The 9,251-nt window shown below is 40.8% G+C and overlaps 1 protein-coding gene across 1 annotated transcript; it reads right to left on the bottom strand.

The window, feature by feature from the left end:
- Window positions 1-343: 343 nt before the first annotated feature.
- On the bottom strand, window positions 344-6,752 carry LY96 (lymphocyte antigen 96). The gene is made up of 5 exons (XM_010292989.1): window positions 6,587-6,752; window positions 4,755-4,844; window positions 3,688-3,816; window positions 2,676-2,728; window positions 344-445 (listed from the first exon to the last, which is right to left on the bottom strand). The coding sequence occupies exons 1-5, from the start codon at window positions 6,750-6,752 to the stop codon at window positions 344-346; spliced, it is 540 nt and encodes a 179-aa protein (XP_010291291.1).
- Window positions 6,753-9,251: the final 2,499 nt, after the last annotated feature.

The raw sequence follows: 9,251 nt of genomic DNA, 5'->3' as shown, positions 1-9,251 counted from the left end.
ACTTCAAAACTTCTTGTATTAGTTCAGTGCAGTCTGAAGGACTTGGATTTTTCATAACTGAAGGCACAGCACCAAAATGCAGTCCTCAGCCTGATACCCAGTCTGGGTTATTCTGTGGATTAATCAGGGTGCCTGATTCCCAGAGATTTTGTGCACATTGGCTGAGTATCTGATCACAACGGTGCTATAAATGGATAAGACTATCCATCATGTAGCTTTCCAGACAGTACATGATGTATTCTACCTCAGGAAAACTAGTCTGCTTATTATTTCACAACTCGGATTCCAGTTGTTTGCAGAAGTGACCTCCGTGTTCTGGAATTATTTGAAATGATTGTCGCATTCAGAAAGCATCTTGTTTTACTGTCATGGTGAAATTCAAGCACATGAACATTTTTTTCTCAGAATCATCAGAGAATCCTTGTAAAATAATGTTATAATTGCCCTAAAATAAGCAAGGGGAAAAAAGAAAAAAAGGAAATTAGTGCATAATGCTGCCTACTCTTATATAAGTAGCTGCTTGGAATGGTTCTGGTGATTTCTGTTAGGACTGGAAAAGATTCCCATCAGGGACTGTTATCCTGGGTATATTCAGATACATGTGTACATGAAAAAATAGTGTTCAACTTTCTTCTCATGACTAGGGTACTAAGGAACAGCAGTAGGCTGCGGTCCAGCTTGCACTTCTCAGGGTCCTCTCTCAGAGCAGAGTCCTGTGCTCCCGAGGGCGCCTGCTCCCCCTTCCTGAGCCGATCTCTTCAGTAACATTTCCAACTCCACAAACAGGAATTAACTGAGTTGATACGCCAGGCTGCGTTCTGCAGCAATGGGCTTTTTTGTTCCTGCTGTGAGGCAGTAATCTGATTAGCCCTCACAGCTTACACCCCGCAAGCATTCAGTCCTACCAACACTTCCATTTCCTGATGACTTTCTGCCACCTTCTTGCCCCGATACCCATATGCAGACAATAGCTAAGTGCAAGAACAGCCTTGGTCTTTTACAGAGAAATCCTCCAGGCTACATACCACACACACTTCTGACCAGCCTTGTAGCACAGTTTGTTGTACCGGGCAGTCCATCTTTCTGTTTTCAGCTATAATCACATACGGAATATTTAACTGCTATTCAGCCTCAGTGATGTTTACCAAAATCATCAATTTACAGTGAATGTATCATGTGAATACATCAAACGCCTGCTTGATGAAAGCTAAAGCAACCTCACACTGTTATTGGTGGGAAAAAGTTTGTCCTGCGTTTGAACATGATGTCAAAATTAGGATGAAGTACGCTAGAGAGAGGAGCGTGGGAGGAAGGACCCATGTGAGAAGAGTGCTGTAGTCATTCCTCAGTCCCTGATCAAAGTACAGCGAGCACTTCTCCTCGTGTGAGATCTCAAGCTGCCTACTTAAATCACCATGTCAGGGCCCAGCTCTCCTCCCTGCATGGAGCATCTGCTCCCTGACTAGCAGGATACTGCTTGCCTGAACCTTAGCCATAAGCCCAGGTCTAAGTCAGCCACGCTTTCTGGCAGAGCACACTGCCATCAGCAATACTGGTCCTTGCGTCAGCTCAGCATTCCTTCCAGACCCACCGCTTTGCTCATCCACATCCAGCAGTCATGATCCATAAAGCAGCATCACCCCAGGTTTAGCTATCTACCCATCTCCACACCCTTGCACAGACAGAGTTTTGTAGGCATCAGGACAGAAGGTAGCTTGGTGGCTCTTACTGAACCCAGGTCTTACCCCACCTTCTTTGACAACTGTCACCTTCCTCTTCTGGTATGGCAAACTGAGGATGAGCACTTGGGACCTGAAGGGCTCTTAGGACTAAACTAAAGACTGGGAGGCTTGCAAGAGTTTCTAGTTTACAGCAAAGGCTATGATTAGGGTTAGTTCCTGATCTGGTGGAGTCCCATTGGGAAGTGTCAGATTGGCCATAAGCATCTCGTCTATAGGAGAACTGCTTATGGCAGAGGACATTCCTGTCTACTACCAGCTCTGGGGCTAGAAGAGATGCTGGGCTGTTGATGCTCAACACTGTTAGAAGTCCATAAGCTTTGAGTTAAGGGGATGCTGGAGATTTTGTACCAGTAGGAGCTCCTTAGTGACATTTGTGGGGATTAGCAGGGATGGTAAGGGTCTTGGGAAGGCTCAGGCAGCTGATGAGGCAGGTGTTGGATGTGAATGGGCTAACCTGAGGACTGGTGCTGCTCCTGGTTTAACGCTGGAGCACCGCTTTTACTTTTGGATATTGTTATCCCTCTTCAAATCTTTGAGAAGGGTTTCAGGGAGGAACAGACCAGCGAGTGAAGAGAACGTAAAATAAAGAACAAAATGGGCAGAAAGAATATGGATGGATTTACTCAAACAGGTAAAAGGAAACACAATAATTTACCAAAAAACCCAGAATTATTAAGGTGACATTAACTGATATCCTTGGACTTATCTTTTATAAAATAAAGGAGGAATAATAGAGGAATAATAACCTGAGGACATCTAGCATTTCAGAGGTGATACCATTCTGGAGTCATCACTTCAAGCATGAGAAAGTTTTCTGACATTTCCTTTTGCTGTTTTGTACAGTTTGGGTGAACATCTCTTTTCAGAAAATATATACATGTAAGTATGTGATTTTACTATTGTTATTTATTTATATAAAATGCTGAAAAGTACCTTTGGAAACGGTATTCTTGAACCTTTAATGTCAAATGCTGTTGCAATTGTTTCTGTAAAACAGAGATAATTATAATATAAATGGTTACTTAATCATAAAGCCATCAATCAAACTTCCTAAATAACTTCAAAGCAATATGGCATATCTCTCAGCAGCAGTGCCAATGTCATTTACCATTCCATTGATAAAGCTCTCACCTGTTTCTTCTCCCAGAGCTCTGCCTCTTTGTCTAAACGGTGTTAGAAAATAGAAATTAAGTACAATGCTCCTGCAACATCTCCTACAGACCCATCCTACTGTGGTAACTGCAATAATTTAACTTAATAGTAGTTCAACTGAATGATAACCGAAGAAAGCCGATAGTCGTTTTTAAAAAAAAGAAAACATGGATTGCGTCTTTTGACCTCCTTACAGGTCTTTTTGACCTTTAGTCTGGCATCCTGCCTGAATTCCCGGGATCTGAGCCTATGGCACGTTAACGTTGGTTAGCCCCTACAACAGGATTGACTCTTCTCTAGTAAGAAAAGCATTATACATGGGAGTGGAGAATCTCTTTAAAAACCCATCCAGACACTTATCTAAATAAACTGTGTTCTGGATATTAGTGGTGTCCCTAGCTCCTCTGAAGTTTTCTGCACAGTCCAGTCAAATGTAGTCTTTCAATGTCATTTTAGAGACGTTAACAATGAAAGTGTCATAATGAGATGAAGGATATTAGTAATCCTAATTTATAGAGATTGAAACTGCAGTACAAGAATGTTAAAGCACAGAATTTGGAAATTCTCTATTTTAGTGGAGTTCTGGAACTGGAGAACTGCCTGCGCTGGTCTGCTGCCTGCCAAGCACGGCGAAACAGTCTAGATTGCAGAGAGAAAAATCTGTCTGCATGGGTTGATCAATTAGTCTTTTAAGAAATCTACTTAGTGATGAAAAAGGGCTGGCAGGGTATGGCCCTGTTGTGGAAGGAACCTGCCAGGCAAGGGAAAGGAACCATATATTTTCCACACAGACCTCCTTTCAGTGCTCCGCACACTAAGTATTTGTCATCAGCTCCGCTGCAAAGGACTTCTTTCCAGAGTAACGCTTTGTCACCGTTGTACCAGACTTTGAAGACGATCTTCAAAAAGGTGATGTCACTTCCTAGCTAAGACATTGCAAGTAAGAAAATGGTAGCTGGCGCAGAGGAAAACCATATATGCAGACACGCTATTTAGCTAAAAACTAGTTTTCTCTGAAACAATACAGTATTTTTTAAAGACTCACCCCAAAACTAACAAAAATACAGTCCGTAAAAACTGTTACTTCCAGAAAAACAAAAAAGCCTGTTTTCAACAAAAAACATCAATCTTAAAAAATATTTGAGTGAACAATTTCAAAATCTGTTTTAATTTCTTCAGCAAAGAAACAGAGTCCACTCAGCCCCACAGCTAACCCAAATAAATATTCAGATGGGGATTCTGTAGGTGTTGCAACCAAACTGGCCTGAATGCCAGTAACCATCATAAAGGTATCTTTCTAGGGAAGCAAATTTAGTCCAGCTCCAGAGTTTTTACTCAGAAGATGAAGATTATGATACAGCCATTTCATAAGTAACTCAGATTACCATCTTAGAGCTGGGTTTAAAGATTAAAGTTGGGTTTGCAGACACAATCCAGTACCACTTCCAGCTTCTGGAACATGCACATTCTTAGTAGGAGTCCTGCAATACTGGGATAGCCTAATGATATTCTCTCTCCTGAAAAAGACTTGGACCTTCTTCTGGCCAGAACAGCTTGTGTGCTGCAAATTTTGTCTGCTTCTTCCAGACACATGCACGTGCACCTGAACTGTCTCAGATTTGCACGTACAGTCCCACTTAGCACGCAGAGCTCTGTTAAGTGCTCCAACAAGTAAAACTCACACACATTTATTTCCACAAATCATCATTTCTGCCCACCGCTATAACTTGCCTATTCCATTTTTAATCACAGAAACTGGTCTCCTAAATCATTTGGCATGTAGGATGAAGCGTCAGCTTTTTGCTTGTAATTGTTTTTTTGCATTGGCAGAATATAATTGTCTAGTCCAGAGGGACTCACTTGGAATCCAGGAAAGAACAGCCTTCCAGGTGGATCTGTTCATGATGTTGCAAGGTGTGACATTAAACATGAAATCATGAGGTGTAGAATCTACAGGAAAAAAGTATTTCGTATTGGCAGTGTGAATAGGCTTCTCCAGGAAAATAATAAAAATATACATTTATACACACGATAAACTCATATACATTTTAAAATTTGTTTAATATAAGGTATATACTATAAATTGTCTAATATAAATATCCATAGCAAATAATAAACATTAAATCTGTTAAACATTAAATCACAAAAATTATGTTTTAAATTATTTATATGTTTAGAGGGCAAAAATAATATCATGTTTCTTTAAGTAGCAAGAAAAGTAAATTATTTGGTGGATGATATTTTGCACGCAAAACTCAGAGGCAAAAGTACCTTTATTTCTCTTCTGAAGTCACGCAACTTTTTATTAGCATTAAGCCAGCATGGCCTTCTGCTGAAAATATCCCTACTTATGATAACCATGGACTCTGTATTAACTTGCTGACAACAGCTAAAAACATTTTCAATGCACCAGCATATTTTCCAGGATAATGCAAATGAGCCTTTGAGTAGATTCGCTTTGTGAGTGACCCACCCAGCATTGCACAACGCGCAGCGTCAGACGCGGCATGATAAGGCATCACACAGCCTCTATCTAAGCAAAGTTCAAGCCCATGAGCTGATATTTTAATTTAAAAAAAAAACATTCAGTGGCAGTCTTTGGAAGGCTCTCCAGTCAGTATTTCTATTTTTATTTTAATTTTAGGAAAGCAGCCTGTTCAATTCAGCTTGCTTCCGCCCTGCCTCGCGTGCGGCAGCTGCGGAGGCTGCTCCCCGCGCTAAGCCAGCCGAGCGCCGGCGGCAGCAAACGGGGCGGCGGGGTGATTTACGGAGAGGGGTTCCGCCGTCTGCCTTGGGCGTTAAAGTAAGGGGTGTGCAAAGGGAACCTGTCTGGCTGTTGGTGACCAGCAGTCGGCTTCTCATCCCGGGTACGACCGAGCACACAGAACTCACCGTGGCCCCAGAGGTTTGGTTTGGAAGCTTCAGTACCGCCACTCTGACCCTTGCCGAATTTCTAACGTGAGTGTTAATGTAAAGCAACGTACCCAAAATAAACGTCCCCTCTTGTGCCTCAGTCTATACGTCCGTTTTACAGGTGATATACGCTGGCAACGCGGGCAGATTTCAAAAGACTTGGGCCTTTCCTTGCGAAATGTCTCCTCAAAAGGCCACCTCCTGGCCACTGAGTCCGCGTGGGCACACCGAACCTGCTCCACACGGACATCAGGGAGGTGCCAGGTTCTTGCAGAATCGACCAAAAAACCCAGTGAACTACACAGATCCAGTGGCCTAAAACACAGATACGGCAAGAAGAGACACGCTATGTTGTCCGAGAGCCTGACTGATCCTCCTGCCTGGCAGAATATCACGTTCCCCCTTTTTTGCCATATACTTCAAGCTTTTCACTGTAATATATTGGTTAAATCAATGTGAATAATTTATACAATGAGGTACTCGCAAAACAAGTTTAAATCCCTTATCTTCTAATATTTCCTGAAACAAAACATGCCTGCTTTTACTTGAGAGTAAACTCTCTTAGCTGCTGCAGCCAGCATTCTGGTAATATTTACGTTTATGCCGTATCCCTTTTCTAATAGGGTAATTATTAACAGAAATTAAAATCCAGCTAAACTTCTTTTTACTTTTCTGTATTCATCAAAGAAACAAATTTGAAAGAAAGTTTGCATTTCCTCAGACTACAGTAATTATTGTGCAAATGCCAGTAAGAAAAGAATAAGCTATTTTTTACTTACCACAAAAAGTATATGACAGTTCTAGATCTGATGACGTACAAAGAAATTCACTGACTCCAGGGGTGAATAAAAGAAAAAAAAAAAAGCCCAAACATAGTTTTTGCTCAGTATTCAGTGGAATAAAACTTGTTTTGGGGAAAGAGGAACAAAAATTCAGCACAGTCATCCTCAGTCACATGTCTTCACGGAATATTTGGTTATTTTGTCAAATTCTCTGCAATCTTAATTAATCCTATCAGCACTATCAGTTATCATCACAATAAATTTTGTGAAGAAAAAGAATTTCTGCCTTTGTTGTTACATTTTCCCCAGACAACGCAGCTCAAGCCACGAGTGAAAAATGAAAGAGAAAACTGTGTGAAACGGGGAAGTGAGAAGTAAAATTATGATTACCAGAAGCACATAAAGGACAAGTTTAGTTGACTCATCAGACGTAACATTTGTTGTTGGCATAATTTCAAACACAGAATTTCCTGTACGTACTAAAGAAGAGAAAAATCCACAAATGATGAAAACCAAGTCAACTCTTCTATTGATATGGTACTCAATAACTCTCACAAGTTTTCAGAATTAATTTCTTAGAAAGCTCACCATGCTTTAAGAACAGGTTGGCACTCCAGAGGACTGTAACTAGATGATGTATCTCCAAGCGGAGGTAAGTATGGGAGCTGAATGCAACCGTCTGATGTGTTGTTGAGTAGAACCACCAATGTCAGCTAGCATCTTCAAAGCTCTGCCCATCACAGTTATACTTCTTAGTGAAAGCAATCTTAAAAATCCATAAAATTACAACCGGTAAGTCCCACGTCCACCTCCCAGCCTCCCTCTGTGGCTTTCTCCCACGCTCTTCACTTCAGCCTCTGCTGGAGAAGCTGCGCCGCACAATTTCCCCGAGAGCACGGAGCCCAATCCCTGACCGTCGTGCCGGTGCAGTGCTCAGGCATGGGTCCAGGAGGACCCCAAACGTGAGACAACTAATAACAAAAGCTGTCAAATTTTCACTGAGATGTTTCTATAAGAACACGGAATCTAGCTGTCACAACCGAAGATAGGTTAGGAGCCCAGTTTTAAACTGGGATCTTGAAAACAGTCCAGGTTACAGATTTTGGTACTCCAGTTTGAAACACTAAAACAAAAACTCTTAAAGCACTTTTGGTATTAGATACACCCCCTTGTTTCTGTCTGTTAGTGCAATACATGAAGAATAACATATTTTGCCTGTATCTGCCGCATAAATTCTGTGGACTAAACTGGATCAGCTTTTACTGCACAAACCTAGCAATATTGCTAGTCCCAACTACAGAAACAGATCAAAAAAGTCTAATACCTCATTCAAGACAGCACAATCACCATCTAACTGACAGGAAACACAATTACATTTTTTTTTCTGAATATAATAAGGTATGTAAACCTACTGAATTTATGGAAGAATGACTTAACTTATTTTCTCATGAGTTACCTTCTTGATTTGTATGTCTGTCTGCAGGCTCCTCTTAGACCAGAAATAGTATTTTTTACAAAAAAGAAGCAGTATATACAATAGACAGGTGTTTGGTTTTGTGCTAAGCAGGTAACTCAATAAAAATTGCTTACAACAAACATAACAATCAGTTGTTCTGACTCTCCCCACTCCCCATCACAGTGCCTAAAAGCTTTTATTCTCACAAATTCTGTGCACAGCACAGGAATATTTTACATATTATAAAGATAAAACAGTAAAAGATTAAGAAATTGGTTTTCAGAAATCCAAACGTGTAACACAAAAGATAATTTAGGAATAGTGACATGCGCAAAAACATGGCTGATTGTGCCTAGAAAGGTGGGAGGAGTTCACAGACTAGTTAAGGAAGGTGAGAATTCAATTAAAAGTACCTAAAAGTACCAACTAATGAGCTAATACCTGTAATAATTCACAAAATAAAATAAAAAATTACAATTTAATATGGCTAGAGAATTCTCTTTGGTATTTCCAAATCTTTCTACAGACCACAAGAGTCCCACTGGCCTGACAGAGTTCAAGACTGAAAGAAACCTCTAATATTTGGCTTTTAAGTGGGAATTCAAAATTACACAACTTTCCTGACAGATCTCTAGAGTACATACATTGCACACAGATTTTTACTGCTGTTTAATAGGATGCTATAAAAAACATATAAACCCTTTGTGATCATAGCAATAATACAGCTCTGTTTCAAAATGGCCGAAGTTGCTTAAAAATAGTAAAATGTGTAATGAAATTGAAATAAATCGGGAAGGCTGTAATAGTTGGAAAAAGGAACGGAGTGATGAGACAACCACTAAGGAGTGATGAAGCAGCCACTGAAGAAGAGCTACTTTGTGCATGTACAGTCAAAAAGAGGTTCCTTTCCAGTATAAGGCCATGGCCACTGATGTGGAGAGTCTAATCAGAGAGAAGCCAAGCCAGGCTCTCCACTGAGTCTTCTGTCAGTCCAATAGGTTTAGCAAAAGTCACAGGTCAGTTTGAAGTAGACGTGAGATGGCACTGACTGTACCCTATTGACATATACGATTACCCATCTGAGAGCGTGTCTGTTCCTCTGTGGCCAGACTTTGCCGCACAGTGCGTTGGGTGGCTGATGGCAGACTGGAAAGAGCGCTGCAGATTTATGAGATTTTATATAAAAGCTCTTTTAACGTAAATGAA

The sequence above is a fragment of the Phaethon lepturus genome, unplaced genomic scaffold (assembly GCF_000687285.1).
Source record: "Phaethon lepturus isolate BGI_N335 unplaced genomic scaffold, ASM68728v1 scaffold5478, whole genome shotgun sequence".
NCBI lineage: Eukaryota > Metazoa > Chordata > Aves > Phaethontiformes > Phaethontidae > Phaethon > Phaethon lepturus.
The sequence above is the reverse complement of the archived record's forward strand: the minus strand, read 5'-3'. Positions and strand labels throughout refer to the sequence as shown.

Bases quoted from the DNA above. Each gene is read 5' to 3' on its own strand.
- LY96 (XM_010292989.1), bottom strand. From the start codon at position 6,752: ATGACTGTGCTGAATTTTTGTTCCTCTTTCCCCAAAACAAGTTTTATT. The intron at 3,817-4,754 runs GTGAGTCCCTCT...TGTCTTAGCTAG, and splicing joins TGTTCTTTCCTGGATTCCAA to GAAGTGACATCACCTTTTTG. The intron at 446-2,675 runs GTACTTTTCAGC...TGCTTATTTTAG, and splicing joins CAAGAATACCGTTTCCAAAG to GGCAATTATAACATTATTTT.